Source organism: Typopeltis vanoorti, chromosome 25, assembly GCF_054136105.1.
Source record: "Typopeltis vanoorti isolate ZY-2024b chromosome 25, IOZ_Tvanoo_1.0, whole genome shotgun sequence".
Lineage (NCBI taxonomy): Eukaryota > Metazoa > Arthropoda > Arachnida > Uropygi > Thelyphonidae > Typopeltis > Typopeltis vanoorti.
The window spans coordinates 8,845,600-8,863,045 of record NC_143573.1 but is presented as its reverse complement, the minus strand read 5'-3'; the positions used below and the strand labels follow the sequence as shown (position 1 = coordinate 8,863,045).

General features: G+C 36.1%; 1 protein-coding gene across 1 annotated transcript in view; it reads left to right on the top strand.

Moving 5' to 3' along the window:
• LOC150092519 (putative fatty acyl-CoA reductase CG5065) overlaps positions 1–17,446 on the top strand; it is a 421,409-nt gene that overhangs the window by 64,417 nt on the left and 339,546 nt on the right. Inside the window, exon 3 of the mRNA XM_090414223.1 lies at positions 9,891–10,066. Coding sequence (XP_090270349.1) covers positions 9,891–10,066 — 176 coding nt within the window. The remainder of the gene's footprint in view (positions 1–9,890; positions 10,067–17,446) is intronic.

Below are 17,446 nucleotides of genomic sequence, written 5' to 3'. Positions count from 1 at the left end.
CACTACTTTCTCCAAGATCTTACTAACTACTGATGACACACAAACTGGTGTATAATTAGACACTTCCAGTCTGCTACCACCCTTATGCAATGGCACTTTCTTACCTTCCTTCCATTTCATGGACACCTTGCCTGCAGCCAGCCTTTCATTGAAAAGCCAGGTCAAAGGCGCTGTCAGTTCACAGCCTCAAAACTCGTGGTGAAATACCATCCAGAGTACTCAGTATTTGAAACACAATCTCCTCCTGTACCTCTAAACCTCGAACCTGCCCTATCCCTGTAGCATTAAAACTGACTCCTCCAGGATGAAATACTCCAATAAAGTGTTCATTGAACAATTCTACTAGCTCCACTGCCTGCATCAGTCACTCTATTCCCATTTTTATCTCACAATATCATTCTTCCACAGTCATTTCTCCTCCTACTGGCCACATAACTAAAATATTCCCTAGGATTTTCTTTGGATCTTAGGGCTAATCTCCTCTCATATTCCAGTTTAGTCTTCCTTACAATACTAGTCACTCTTCTGGCCTGTGTCTTATACTCTCAATGCATCTTCTCTTCACCTGTCTCCTTATATCTCTTCCACAACCTCTTTTTCACATGCAATTCCTATTTAATATTGTTTGTCATCCACTTTACTCCAAATTTATGCCAAATTTACTCCTATAGAAGCCAGCAACAATATATTTTGTACTATAGGCCTCTGTCTTACACTGGACAGCCTCAGATGAATCATTTCCACTAGATCTACAGTCTTCCTTAACTTCCATTTTTGTTGGTTGAAAATTCTTCAGCTGTCATTAATAATATCCCTCCTCCTGATAGAATGTAATGGATATTGTATTTTAAGAATATAGAAGAAATAACCATTACATTCTATCCTTGTAATTACATCATTCCCTGACAACCAAGTCTCACTGATGCCAATAATTTTTGGCCAAGTTGAGCTGCCCAATGCTAAAAACTCCTGTTTTTAATTTCTTATACTTCAAGCATTTGTGTACATTCATTTCAACATCCCCTCGGGCCCCACAGTTACTCTTATATAATGTCATTTCTTGCCCATTGAGATTTGAAACATGGGAAACTGCACCCAGCTTTTAATAGTCAATCCTGCACTCATACTTATCTATCCCTGGGGTGACTAGACACAAGTTTGATTGTCACCCCCCCCCAATAACTTCAGTGAGAAGTTATTTGGGGGGGGGTGACAATCACTGTTTCCACCTCTCACTGAAACAACAACACTTTCTCCTAGCACTTAACTCCAAAACAATTTAAGTGCAGTCCATTAGGCATGTACAGGTGTGCTTATGTCAATTAAATTAACTCCCCAGATCTATAAAATCTACACCATTCCTCCTGTACAATCTTCTTATTGGCAATCATGGCCCTTCTTCTCAATTCTATCCTATCATAAAGTTGCCTATAGCAAGTAAGTTTTGCCAGCTAGCAAGTCAGCTGCAGGCTGGAAAAAATTGATTATCTTTTATTTAATAAAATGTAACTTCTAAACAAAAAATATATATTGATATATATATATATATATATTTATAATATATATATATATATATATATATATATATATATATATATATATATATATATATATATATATATATATATATATATATATAATATGCCTAACATAAAGAGTCATTCTAGACAAAAATTAATGTCACAAATTATTATTATCATCATCCAGGCCTCCATGGAGTCATAAGACTCATCGTGGGAGGTCATTCTTAGGAAACACAAAGTTTATCATACCACTCCTTGAACTCATTGACCATTCTTGCTCTAACCCCTCTCTCGGGCAATGCATTCCACAGTTCGGCCATCCTCCATGCAAAGAAACCACTCCTCACACTCTTGCTCACAGCTTCCTTTTGTAACCCAAGTTCTTTTTACTGCTCTTCTTAGAATTATACAGGTGGCCAGTTGCCATAATAAAAGAGGAGGTTTTTAGAGCCCTGTAACAAAAAATACATTGGATGAAATTATGGCAGTTTCTTTTACAGAAGATAAAAAAAAGTACAAAATTCTGTCACCAGGATACATTTGGTGCTATAAGTGCATGTTTTGGGATTAATTAAACAGTAATGGCTAGAAGAGACGTAACAAATCAATTTTTGTGTTTGTATAACTTACAGATGTTGTTCAGTATGTCCTCCTTTCAGATATTCTAAGAACTGCATTCTGTGAATGACATTTTCCACAGCAGAATGCAACAGATCTGCATTGATTTGCCTCACATGCTGCCTTATTCTGTCTTTCAAGGTTACTAAATCAGGAACACGTTCTTCATACACCATGCATTTCAGATAGCCCATAACCATAGTCGCAAGTTGAGATCAGGCGACCTCTGTGTTCTTTGAAGTGTTTTCGTAACATTTGTTATACCAGCAATCCAATGTGAGGTGGTGCTCCATCCTGCATGAATATGGTAGAGTCAAGGCATCTTTGCTGCTGCAGTTGCAGAACAACAAAATTGCACATCTCTTGATACCTAAGAGCAGAGATTGGTATAACTCACTGGTTCTGTCGGGCAAAGTTCTTCAAGAAAGTACATTCTGATACTAAATGCCGCAGTGAAACCACGCTGACTTTCAGTGAATGTAAAGGGGTCTATGGAACACATGAGCATTATTTGCAGCCCATATGCAGCAATTGTGTGAGTTAACACTACCATTCAGATAAAAATGCGCCTAGTCATTGAACACAATCTTCCACTGGCATGCGTCATCAACCCCCATTCGAGCTAAAAGAATGGCCGGGCAAACTGCAGTCAAGTTTCTGCATCATTATGAAGTAAAGCTTGAGTATGGGAGATCTTGTAGGGAAAAACCTCAGCATTTCATGGAGGATTTTCCGCACAGTTGAGTATAGCATGTCGAGTTGTCTTGATTCTGCCCAGCACTGCTGGATCCTTATGTGTTATTCATTCTGTGTTTCATGACGGAAGTTGCAACTTTGTCAACTTGTTGAGGAATAATCCATTTGTGCCCTTGTTCTGGCCTCACTACTAAAGATCCACTATTTTCAAATCATAAAATCATTCTTCTAAGATTTATTATTGTCATTGGACCTTTTCTCCTATCCTTTAAACACTAGAATTTTCAAAGCATGACATAGTGTTACCACATTGTTGATAGTGAGGCTTGATCTTCCTTGTATCCACCAACTCATCAGTAGAAACAGCGAGATTAGGCGATTTTAATGTGATTCTAGTGCCGATTGTCTGCTAGTGGCAGAATTTTGTACTTTTTTTTTTTGTTTGTAAATCAAAACTCCAATGTCTAGAGTGTACTTACACCACATTTGGTTGAATTTCATCCACTACATTTTTTTGCTGCAGGGCTCTGAACACCTTCTCTTTAATATGGCTACCCTGTATATTGATATTGCTTTCTTGGAATGGTTGTCATACCATGGAAATGTTTTTCAGTGGGAGGTTAGGATGGAAGGATCTCAGGCAAATACATTCTTTTTATGATAAGTTGATAAGATTATGGGTTTGTTCAGGGAAGAATGTGTTTTAGCCAATTCACTTCACTTATTTTTTAACTCTAATTCAGCATCTAGGAAAAGAACAAACTTAATATCAGAAGAATTGAAGATAGGAACCATTCACATAAGGAGTATCAAATGGAAAGGAAACTGAACTCACAGAATGGCAGAAAAACTATCATGTGAACATAATTGGCATTACTGAGACAAAGAAGATTAAAACAGGTGAGTTCCTACTAAATAAGTATAGGATGTTGTATACAAGTGATAATGATCAAGAAAAGGAAGGAGTAGCAATAGCATTCAACATGAAGTTAAACTTATGGATTGGAAGACAGTTTCCAGTACGGTAATGTGACTAGTTTTCAAAATGATGAAATGGATGAGGCTCCTTATTTGTGCCCATGGTCCCAAAGAAGGTTCTCCTAAGGAAGAAGCAGAAGAATTTTCTGGGTCATTAGAGAAAGCAGCTGACAAAGAAAATGGGGAAAAAGTGGTCCTTGTTGGAAATCTAAACAGCAGAGTAGGAAATAAATGAATCCCATCAGACATGTAGAAACAATTTGGGAAAATTTGAGAAAAGGGTAAGGCTAATAATAATGGTAACTGCTTGCTGAATTTCAGCTCATGATATGGATTAGTCATTACTAACAGATGAAGAGATAAAGCAAGAAATAAGAAAAGCTTCATTCTCTATTTTATTGTTGATGCCAATATCTTCATGCTGGTTCAGGATACAACAGTGTACAAATGATTTGAAAAGTGGAAGTGATCATCACATACTTTTAATTAGGGAAATTAAAAGTATGTGATGATCATACTTTTAATGATACGATCATCACATACTTTTTTTGAATGTTAGTCAAGTGGGTTTTAATTTATCGTCTAAATGTCAGAAACAACAGACAAGATATTTCAGGTCTTTCTTGCCACTTTGCCTCTACAAACCATCTCACTGAGTGGGATAAGAGTCATATGCCCTATATAGAGGAGAACTACCATTCCAGAACCTTCAAGGAGACTGCTACAGTCGCTCATTCAACAGGAAACCTAAATAAGAATCAAGGTCTGATCCTACCAGAAATTTTGAAAGCTTTAATCAGATCACTAAACATCAAAGAAGTGAACTTTCACGCCAATTATATTATGTCTCGTAACAAATAAATCATGTTCCCGAGACATGCGCATTGTCTCGCACAATACTAATTTTGTATGAATTAGAACTGTCAGTTAAAACCTAGTCTGTAACCTTCATATAGCTCACCAATTGTATTCCCTGAAGATGCCAATAGCAAAAATCGGCGAAACATGCAGGTCAATAAATTAAAACTCACTTGACTAACATTCAAAAAAAAGTGTTATAGTTATTATACAAGTAGTCAAAGAAGAAAATCACTATAATACATAAAAAGTTTAAAAATAACTAGTTGAACAGCTTTTACATGTAAACTGTTGACTTTATTTAAAAAAAATGGCACAATTTGAAAACAAGAACCTAACCTTGCAGTATCAGTGGAAGACATGTGGTGCAGTTGTATGTAAGGATGGAAAAATATTATTATTAGAATGGAGTCAAAAGACTCATTGCAGGGGGCCATCACTTTCATGCAGAGCTCATCTTAACCCATTCACAGTTTGAGCTTGCCACACTTTTAGGCAGTGCATTCCATTTGGCAATTACTCTCCATGCAAAGAATCTGCTCCTCATTCCCTTGCTCACATGATCACCTCTTGCACATAAAAACACTATGATTGATACAGGGATCCAGTTCAAGAAGCAGCATGAAAAAAAAAGCATACCAATGGTGCCTAGAAAAATGTAAGAAAGCTAAGCTACAGTATGTGTAAAAATGCTAAACAAAAGTTCATGGGAAGACTTCAGTAACAACGTAGAAGATAAATAGCAGGAAGAGGAAAAACATTCTGGACGCTGTTTAAAAAGTTTAGAAATGAAGGAAAGAGTATTGTAAAATGACTCAAAGATGATAAAGGCAGTGTCAAAACTGAAGATCATGATATTTTAGATGTTTGGAGTGATTCTTTTCGAGACTAGTAAACAAGACAAGCAATAATGGAATAGTAGTAAAAATTATTCAAGAGGAGTACATATCAGTACCTGAGGTAGAAAAAGCTATCAAAAGTGTGAAAGGCAACTGGGAGTAGATGATATTCAGCCCAAAAATGTTCACATATGGAACTGTAAAAGTTTAGCAGTGGCTACACTGCATAATTCAGAGGGCCTAACCAGAAGATTTGAATTCCAGATTGAAGTAAAAAACTCATAGTTTCCATCTATGAAAAGGAAAATAAAGTTGATTTTGAGAATTGCAGAAGAATTTCTTTACTAAGTGTACCTGATTAAGATCTATGCAAACATAATTCAGAAGAGGCTGAGAAAAATTGTAAAAGAGAAACTTGAAGAACAAGCTTTGTTTAAACCAAAGAGTAGTTGTCAAGATTAGATTTTCACTTTACAACAAATAGTTGAGAAATCATGGGAATATGACAAGGATCTGAACTGAAATTTCATAGATCTGGAAAGGTAAATGACTAGAGAAAAGCTTTTCAAAACAAACACTACAATTATATGGAGTAAATGGAACATTATACAGAGCAATACATAATCTATATTTAAGTTGTCAGTCAGTAGTTAAATTGAAGAAAATACAGTAAGATGGTTTGATGTAAAATCTGGTGTGTATAAATCAAGGATGTATAATGTTCCATTTATTCCAAAAATGGATACGGTTCCATTTATGTATAATGTTCCATTAATGGAACATTATACAAGCAATACATATTTATATTTAAGTTGTTGTCAGCAGTTAGAATTGAAGGAAATACAGGAAGATGGTTTGATGTAAAATTAGGTATGAGACAAGGATGCATACTATTTCCACCCTTGTTCATCATCTTATATGGATCGCATTATGAAAAGAAGTGGCATTAAACTTTGTTAGAATTAGAGATAGCAAACATTGCTTTATGTAGATATTGTATTCCTAACACATCCATTATAAGTCTCCTGTATTCTCTAAATCAACTGAATAACAGCTGTAACAAATTTAGAATGAAATTCAGTACTGAAAAGATCAAAACCATGAAAATAAGCAGCCATATAGAAAACTTCGGGTGCATTCTCAATGGAGAACGTATAGAACAAGTAAAATATTTCAGCTGTTTAGGAACAGTTTTTAGTGATGACAAATTAACTTTGGAAATAGACAACCAAATAAGCTAAGCTGGTATGATGGGGTGGACAATTGAATAAATTTATATGGAATAAGAGAAAAATTAGCTAAAACACTAAATTAGCAGTATACAAAGTTCAGTGTTCAAACCAGTTTTAAGTTATGAATTTAATAGTTGGGTTAGAAATTAAGCATTTGATCAAAGATTAGAGACATAGATAATGTTTCTAATCTTTGTATATGTTATACAAGTTGTCTGAAAAGTTCTCGGCCTCAACCATAGATGGCAACATATCAGCAAGATTTTTGTTTTCTAAGTTGGTATATCTGTCATAAGCATCCATGTGAAATTGCAAATCATTCTATAAAGTAGTTTATTTTATACAGCTGTCTGAAGCAAAAGTGTTGTCTGTATCCCTTGAAAAGGATAAAAGTGAGTATCGTGCAGTTATAAAATTCTTTCTAAAAGAAGGTTTAACGCCAAAAGAAATTCATTCGAAATTCATAAAAATTTATGGGCACTCTTCTACTTCATTTTTGACAATTAATAATTAGGCTGCTGAGTTTAAACGTGGCCATACCAGCCTCAAAGATGATCCACGTGAAGGACATCCAAAAAGTGAAACAACATCAGAAATCATTGATCAAGTGCATGATATGGTATTGGATGACCGGCGAGTCAAAGTGCATGAAATTGCTGAAACTATAGGCATTTCAAAAGAACGTGTAGGATATATTTTACATGAAGAATGGCATATGAAAAAGGTTTGCACAAGATGAGTGCTGCACTTGCTCACAGCAAATAATAATAATAATAATAATAATAATAATAGATCAAAAATGCACTTGCATGAAAATCTCTGAACAGTGCTTGGAGCATTTTAACAAGAATAAAACTGATTTTGGGGGTTGATTTATTACTATGGATGAGACTTAGATTCACCATTACACATCAGAATCCAAACAGTGGACAGATGCCAGCGCCAAAGAAGACAAAATCAGACAAGTTCATGACATTGGTGTTTTGGGATGCTAAAGGCATTTTGTTTATTAATTATCTTGAAAAAGGGTAAAACAATAACTGAGGAATATTATTCCTATCTTTTAACCAGACTAGACAAAAAAATTCGTGAGAAAAGACCCAGTTTGCAGAAGAAAAAGAATCATCTTTCATTAGGACCAATACACCTGCCCACAAAGGTGTTTTGGCAATGGGAAAATTAAGGGATCTGCACTATGAATTGTTGGAATATTCACCCTATTCCCCAGACTTGGCTCTCTCTGACTTCTATCTCTTCCCAAAATGAAAATTCTTCCACGCTGGTCAGTGTTTTTCTTTGAATCAAGAGGTGATTGCAGCTATATATCTACATATATATATATATTTATATATATATAAATATATATATATGTAGATATATATATATATATATATTTACAATGAGTTGCCTTGACTTGCACTACTTTGAGGGTCAGCTAGACTCGCAATATGTGCAGGCGCAAACTTGACTTGTTTGTCTGTTTGCTTACTTGGGAAATGGAGTAAAAGCAGGTTTAAAGTAGCTTGGTATCTTTAATATATATATGTGTGTGTGTGTGTGTGTGTGTGTGTGTGTGTGTGTGTGTGTGTGTGTCTCTCTCTAATCTAATCTTAGAAAAATTAGGGGCCTAAACAGATACCATCAATAGTAGAATTATATAAAAAATAAAGAGATTAGGAAGGAACTTGACATTGTTTGCATTCAAGAATGTGAGCATGGCTGATCTAAGGTGTTATTTTCACTTAAGCAGAATGGGAAAAGAAAGGTTAGCAAAACAAGTATTTGATACAAGATGGCAGGAAAAAAGACTCAGATGAAAGCCAAGGTTTAGGTGGGTTGATTCAGTCAGAAGTGCCTTAGAAGATAAGATTATTTTAGAGGAAAATTAATAGGAAATTAGTAATAATGTAGACTTAATCATGTAGTACTGTCATCATAACCTGTACACTCACTCCTTGAGGGTATATATCAAGAAATTGATGTTGGCTTATAAGATGTTAGCCGCTTTGGACAGTAGAGGCATATAATATACATGGTGATCTCTGCTGCCTTTGTGAATATTGCCATATAGCAAGTTGCTTTTTGTTAGATAAGAGATGAGAGATAGTAGATTAATGGTTTGGATCAATCAGTGAGTTGCATATGAGGGACCCCCCTATTCTAATGAGAAGAAATTTCCCGTGTGAATAAGTCTTTGATAAGTTCCTACTGTGATTACACTGTAGCTATATTAATATGCTGTATATGTTTTGATACGTATGGGTTATGATAATATGCTGTTAATTTTATCACAACTGTGCTTGTGTGTGGAAAGTTTCTTGCTTGGTTACAGCATATATCATACTCGTCATGAAATTATATTCATGTTTTAATCCTATTTCCAAGTATCAGTCAAGTATTTCCAAGTCGCATATTTTCCATTTACAAGTAGAAAAAAGTGTCACTGTATTAAATACTTTGAATGAGATAGTTGTGGAAAGTTTTCCATTTGTATTTAGAAAATATGGTTCTAGGACTTGATTTCAGTATCTCCAGTCCTTTTCATTGTGCAGAAATGTTCTGGTTCAACCTTTAATAAGATATAAGAAAGTTTTGTTCTTAAGCTTAAAGCTTAACTACATTAGACAATTCCCAGTATTATGGAAAATATATCTTGCTAAATTTTCTTGGTCATGAAATTTCTCCTTTCTGATATTAGATTGATACTCATATCAGATACATTTTGTTATATTATGCATTCATTTTCACTTAAGAATGATATATGATATTAGGAATGTCTGCAATATTGCAGGCAAAAATATATATTAAAAGACTCGGAGTATAAAAATGTCTGTATTGATAAAGTATTGATCTGTAAAGGAAGGTTTTATCATTCATCTTAATTTTCATTTGTGGTATGTGAACTTTATAAAAAAAAAAAAAAATGTTTCACATATTTCTGAATCAAAATTGGATATTAAACATTGAAACAGTAAAAATGGCTGTAAATTTTCTGAGAAATTGGGGACATTTAAATTGTTACATCAGATTGGAAAGAGTTGCTAATACACATTCAAAATCTAATCAGGATTTAATAAAATTCTATATTAATTTAGATGCAAACAAATAGCAACCTCTGAAGGACTTATCATGATATTTGTTTCCAGGTGTTTGATCGCTTACGAAAGGAAAGACCTGAAGCTCTGAATAAAGTGATTCCAATCTGTGGTGATATAACTTTACCTAGTCTTGGAATAAGCCAGTCAGACTTAGCCATTATGGCTAACAGTGTTAGTATTGTGTTCCACTCAGCTGCTACTGTCAAATTTGATGAGCACCTTAAGTGAGTATTGTTTTTATAATGTTAGACCATTTCTTATTTGAATTTTTCTGCTAATTTAATTTTACACATATATGCATTTTAAAAAGAACAACAGGTTCCTTTTCTGTTAACCCTGGCCTACATATGTATGCATCAATGCATTATAAGTTCCGTAACTTCTTATGCATGGGAGTGATAAAAGAAAACATACATTTTTAGAAACATTATCAGAGTGTGACATGATGCAGATGAAAGGAGAATTGCATGAAGGACCTACTTCGTTTACATATTCAAAATACATAAAAGCATATTTTATTTTGATTGTATAAAATACACCCACAAAAAGATTCAGAATCTATAGTAGTACTATTGTGGGTGGTTGGTTTGGGAAAACGAAGCAAGTTATTTGACATTTTTGTGAGTGGTGGTAAATGTATTGGAAGTGGGAGTGGTGGTAAAAGTTTGGAAAAGTTTTAAAGACAATATTCAAGAATGGTTGGATCAGGATATGATGTTCTATAGGGGCCAACATGGTTTTGTTAAAGGTCGATCCTGTCTTAGCAATTTATTAGCTTTTTATAATAGAATGACATCTGAGTTGGACAAAGGAAATGGCTGCACAGTGGTACTTCTGGATTTTGCTAAAGCTTTTGACAGGATACCCCATGGACTACTGTTGTGCAAATTGGAGCAGATGGGGATGGATACTAAACTGGTGATATGGATAGGAGAATGGCTCAGGAAGAGATACCAGAAGGTGGTGTATGGAGGAGCAGAGTCCAGGATGAGGCAGGTGACCAGTGGTGTGCCTCAGGGTTCTGTGCTTGGGTCATTGTTGTTTAATCTGTACATAAATGATATAGGAAATGGCTTAAAGGGAGATATTCAGTTGTTTGCTGATGATGTAAAGTTGGGTAGTGCAATAAAAAATCAAGCTGATGTTGAGAGTTTGCAGGATAATTTAAATAAGCTGGCAAAATGGGCAAAAGGTAATGAATGTCAGTTCAATGTGGGAAAGTGTAAAGTTATGCATTTTGGGATTAAAAGATTACCAGCTGTGTACTACATGGATGGAACGGTACTCCAAGAGATTTTGAGGCTAGGGAGATGAAGTTCAGGGGACACATTGCTAAGGTATCCAAGATTGCACATAGGATTACATGGTTATTGTGGAACACACTAACATCCAGAGATAAAGAGGTTATTATTCTTCTTTATAAAGCATTGATACTGCCACATTTGGATTACTGTGCTCAGGTCTGGTCCCCTGGATTCCTTGGAGATGAGGAGGTTGTGCAGAGGGTTCAGAGAAGAGTGACTAAGTTGGTGAGTGATGTAAAAAAGGCTCCCTACATTAATAGATTGAGAGCTTGTGGATTGCAGAGGTTGGTTGATAGGCTGAGAAGAGGGGATATGATAGAAACATTTAAATTACTGAAAATTTTTTATAACATTGATGCAGGGGAATTGTTTCAGACGTGTGATAGTGATAGAAGAACAAGAGATCATCCCTGGAAATTAAGGAAAAGTGTGGCTAACAAGGGTGTGAGAACGAGGTTTTTCACCTGGAGGGTGGTGAATGAGTGGAATGCATTGCTTGACTCTATTTTCAGTTCTTCATCTGTAAATGAATTCAAGAAGAGATATGATAGATATTGTTTTGATAGTTTGGGTCTCCAATGATGAGTCTACTGATGCCATGGAGATACCCGTAATAATAATAATAATTTTTAATTCCTATAGAGCATAGTTTCTTGGAAAGGCAGTTGTGTTGTTGTTGTTGTTATTATTATTATCATTATTATTATTATAACCCTCCATGGAGTCGAAAGACTCATCATGAGAGGTTCATTCAACTGACAACACATTTATCATATAGAATCTTAAAATCCTTAACACTCCTTGCATTAACAACACATTCTGGTAATGCATTCCATTCACTGACAATTCTTCATGTAAAATAATCTACTCCTCACACTCTTCTTCACCACACTTTTACATAACTTCCAGGAATGACCTCTGGTTCTTCCCCTCTCATCTTCTACTCTTTTTATAATCACCTCTGGATTAATCTGATAAAATCCTCTCACTAACTTAAACGTCTGTATCATATCACCTCTCTTCCTCCTATCCACCAAACTCTGCAATCCATATTTCTTCAACCTCATGCTATAGCCAACATTCCAAAGTTCTGATATTGTCTAAGTCACTCGCCTCTGGACATTCTCCAGTGTCTCCACATCACACTGAAAACCAGGTGACCAGATCTGAGTACAATAGTCCAAGTGTGGTCTGACCAGTGCCTTATACAGTGGCACAACCACTTCCTTATCCTTGCAAGTTAGAGTACTTCTTATCATAGCAGCACTACGATGTGCAACCTGTGCAACACTAGCTATATGCCCTCGAAACTTCAGTCTACTGTCAACCATCACTCCCAAATCTCTAATCTCATCCACTTCCTGCAGTACACTACTATCGATATAGTACACAGCCTTATATTTCTGCACTCCAAAATGATTAAAACTACAACCCCACTCTATATTCAAATCTTCCTGAAGGGATTCAGCATCAGCAGTGCCACTTATAATTCTTCCCAACTTTGCAACCTTAGCAAATAACTGAAGATCCCCAGTCAGTCCACATGATATATCGTTTACAAACAAGTTAAAGAGCAGGGTCCCAAGAACAGAACCCTGGGGCCTTCCACTGGTTATCCTTCTTTTTTGACACACTGCTCCATCATGCACAACCTGCTGGTATCTTTCAGAGAGCCAATCTCTAACCAATATACTATTCCCATCCTCTGCAGCTTGTACCAACCTATCATGTGGTAATCTATCAAACGCTTTTGCAAAGTCTAAGAATATCACTGTATATTATTCTCCCTTATCTAACACACTCATCATCTTATCATAAAATGCGAGTAAATTACTAAAACAGGACCTCTCCTTTACAAATCCATGTTGACCATCATAAAGAATGCTATGTCCATCAATTCAATTCGGTATTCTATTCCTTACCAATCTCTCCAACACCTTGACCACAACTGCAGTTATACAGACTGGCCTGTAGTGGAGACTTCTGTCTTAGAATCATGCTTGTGGAGTGGTACTACTTTGCCTTCTTCCCATGCTTTGGGAACCCTACCAGCTGCAAGACGTTCATTAAATAACCAGTTCAAGGGGCATAACTAACTGTGGTGCACATTCCTTAAGAATGTGTTGTGATATGTCATCCATTCGCACAGCCTTATTCACATCTAACCCAACAAACATCTGATACAATTCTGCTTCTTTCACTTCCAATTCTCCTAATATTTGCCTCGCTTTTATATATTGTACCAGATCATTTATACCAGTATGATATACACTGATAAAGTGCTCGTTCAATAATTCCACTATATCCTTTGCAGCGGCTATTCTGCTGCCATGACTATCCACCTATGTTAATCTGCCATAATTATTCTTTCTCTTGCTTGCCATGTAGCGTAAAAATTACCTTGAGTTAACCTTGGCCTGACAAGCCAATCTCCTCTGATACTACATCTTTTCTTTCTTTACCATGCTTGTCGCTTTTCTAGCCTGCACTTTATACTCTTCATTGATCTGATCACCACCAACTGTCTTGTACCTCCTCCATAACATTTTCTTTTCCAGCACAGCTTGCTTCATTTTGCTGATCATCCATTTCACTCACACTCTATTTACTCGTTTAACCCTCGGTATGCAGTCATACATTGCATTTGTCCGATGCTGCCTTGTGAGTTTCCATGCAATGTCAACATCTTTTCCACTCAGCTCATCTACGCAATAATGTACTGATGCTAACCGACTACTGAGCTTGCTATAATCACCTGCTTTATACTTCCAGATATATCCATTTTTGGCAGTAACCTTTTCTTGTTTCACACTTCCCAAATAAGTACCTCATGATCACTCTCACCAACTAGCAGCAGTGTCAACACTTCATGAACAACTACATCTTGTGAAGTTTTCACCAAATCCAAAACATTAAAGCCTCTAGTTGCTTCAATCATGTGCTGCTTAAGATACTTGTCTCTCAGAAATTCCACAAACTCGCTCTTCTTGTTACCATACACTATCTCCTCCTTCCAGTCTATATTTCTATAATTAAAGTCTCCCATCAGAATCACTTTTTGCATGTCCAACTAATTTGCCTAAACATTTCAGTCAATATTCTCTGCATTCCCTCTAAACCAGCATCCTATCAGATATACTTGCCTGTTTATTTCAACTTCGCAACACACAGATTCAAAATCTGTGCATGCATCATCAACTTCCACACGTTGTGGACACGATTCCTCTGCAATCATTAACAGCACTCCCCTTCCTCTTTTCACATCTCCTTCTGGAAAATTATATATCCTTCTAATTCTATTCCCGATATTACATTCTCCTCAGACAACCAAGTTTCACTTATTCCAATTACTTTTGGGCATACCGTCTTCTCAATCAATGCCACAAACTTAACTCTCTTGTTTCAAATACTCCCTACATTTGTATATTAACATAACAATTTCTGTGTGTTTGAGGCCATTCTCCCAGCACTCACATTCTCTATTCTAGCTGCAATACTACACCTCTCTCTTCGGTTTGACCACTCCCGTTTCCCTGATCCTGACTATGGTTTCCATTCTGACCTGTCTCATCCTCATTTTTATCCATTCTGTCACCTTGTGCTGCTGCTGCAACCACATCTTCAACCTCACATCCATCTCCCTCCTATTGTGCAATCTGTTGATTTGTGCTATCCTGTTTCACAGGTAAACTCTGATCATTTGCTTCATTGACATCTTGACTCTGTGCCTTTTCAGAAAACAATAGTGTTTCTAAGTGCCCAACATCCAACCCATTCAAATGTAATCCATCTGTTTTGTACCATATGAACTTCCCTTCAAATTCACTCCACAGATTTGCAAATCGAACCCCCTTTGCCTCACACAATTCAGCCATCTTACTATTCATTATCTCTGTCTCTCCTTCTCAATTCACTGTTATCATATCTGGGCAACATGCCTATGACTTTCTCAACAACACTATTTTCCTTTACCTGCAACAACTTCCTAAAGTTTCTATCAACATTCTTCTTCTTCTCTGCAACAATGTCATTTGTGCCTACAACTACCACTAATTTTGATGCCTGGTATTTCCTTTTCTGCAATGCATCGGTGATTTGCTTTATTGTTCCACCAGGAAAGCATGTTTTATGCACTTTATTAGTAGTCACACCTCTAATGATCAAGTCCCTATACACTGATATATGACTATCCTTTGATTCTTTCTTTATAACATTGACTTTCTCCTTCACCTTATCATCAGCCAGTCACTCCTTTAGCTGTTTAATATCCAATTCCAGATGTTTTATTTTGCTTTTCATTTTCACTAACTCCTGCTGAAGCTCTTCTACTATGGTCCCGACAGTTGCTCCCATTTTTAATAACTCTCATCTATCCAGGAACTTTTCACATATGTTAACGCTTTCCTTCTTCTTGTTTATGCAAACAGTCTACAGATCTTTCACATTTTTCGGTGCATGCATATAGCAGTTTTTGCAACACATCCACTACAACCTGATTGAATAAACAGGTTGAAATAAATAAGTGAAACAGGTTGAATAAACCTGTTTCACAGGACAGAAGTGACAGGAACGAATGGCCTGGTTGGCCAAGTGGTTAGCTGCTGTCCAACCAACAGGTTGTGGGTTCGATTTGAGCTGTGGCTATGTATGTTTGTGGTTGTCTTTGGGTGGGAGATGAAATTTATCACCTGGTGTTGATATCACAGCTCTGCTTACTAGAGGCATGAAGTGGCTTGAAAAAGTTCTTGAAAAGTGTTTGGTTTCTAGAGTAGGGTTTTAGCTTTGATTTTATTAATATAAAACTAATAAAAATAAAAAAGTCCTTAACTCACCCACAGTATTTTTTGTACTATAGATTTACAGAAAAACTTTTCATTAATTGGAGACATTAAAAAATGAAAAGAATGAGAAGTTAATATAATGAGTCTATAATTTAACTGAATGTGTTAATTTGACTGCTCTTGCTAGGTTTTGGAAGAATGGTGGAAGAATAAATGACCATTCAAGTGAACAATACCCTAGAAATATCTATAGAAAGTGGCACAAGACAGATGCTGAGTCAGTTTTCTGTGAGTTGATAAAGAGAGCCAAAAAAGAAAATTGCAAGAATAATTGAGAGAATGAGCATAAGCAAAAATTATTTACTGTGATTCTGTGATGAGGGGACTAATTCATAAAAGTGCTGTAAATTCTTGTTTTCCTGGAGTGAAAAATTAATAATATTAGTAATGCTGTCAGAATGTAGAAAGGGTAGTTGAAAAAATTAATTGTTATGGCCTGAATCAATGACCTTAGAGGTGAGAAATATTGTATGAGGGAGAATGTCAAAGTTCTTGTAAGAAACAAAAAACAAGAGCAACAGGGTGAAGTTTATGAGTCTGCTGCCACTATATGATAAAGGCAAACAGAAGAAGAGCTAATGAATCAATATGTGGGTTGTGCAGAAAGAATGATGTAGTGGACTTGTGGCCTGAGTGTTATGGATGGAAAGATTTGTACAATGCTGATGGATGCACTTAAAAATAGATTTGGAGTTAGATGTTTGGAGAGAGAGCTATGTTTATGATAGTGTGGAAGCATAAAGTCAGGAATACTAAAGAAATTAGGGCCAATGCAGACAAGTGTGAGTGTGAAGGCACCCATGAAGCGAATGAGTAGGTGAGTGAGCAAAAAATGTGGAATATAATCTCTCAGGCAACAACATCAAAGGGGGTAGTCACTTCAAAATGTAAAGGTGGTTGAGTGCTTAAGGGGATGCTACAGTTTCTATATATTACTACTAAAAGTATTAGGAATAACAGGCAAAAGATTTTGGTATAGGTTAGTGCAACCTCTCTGAATGTTATAGGTATTAGCTAGACTTAGCTAACAGCAGATGATATAGCTACAGGGATAGAATGTGATGGATTTAGCATTTTCAAGGAGGATAGAGTAGACAGGACACAGGGGATGGGGTATTGCTAATGTAACAGATGAATTGCAGCTAACATGATTAGGAGTCAGTTGTACAGATGGCATTTCTTTCAAGTCAATCTGGTGTGAGATTGAAGCCAGCAAGACAAAATATAAAATTGGATGCTGCTATATGCCAGTGGATAGAGATGATGTGGAAGACATGCATTAGATGAGTATGAGTGCAAGTAGAGTAATTATTATGGGGAGGGGAGAAGACTTCAGATTCAGAGACAAAGACTGGAAAAAGGTGGCTACTTTGCCTTGATTGGAGAAATTTCAAAATTGAAATTAGCAAAACACTTGAGAATTCCAGTTAAAAAGGGGGAGCAGATACACTAACCACTT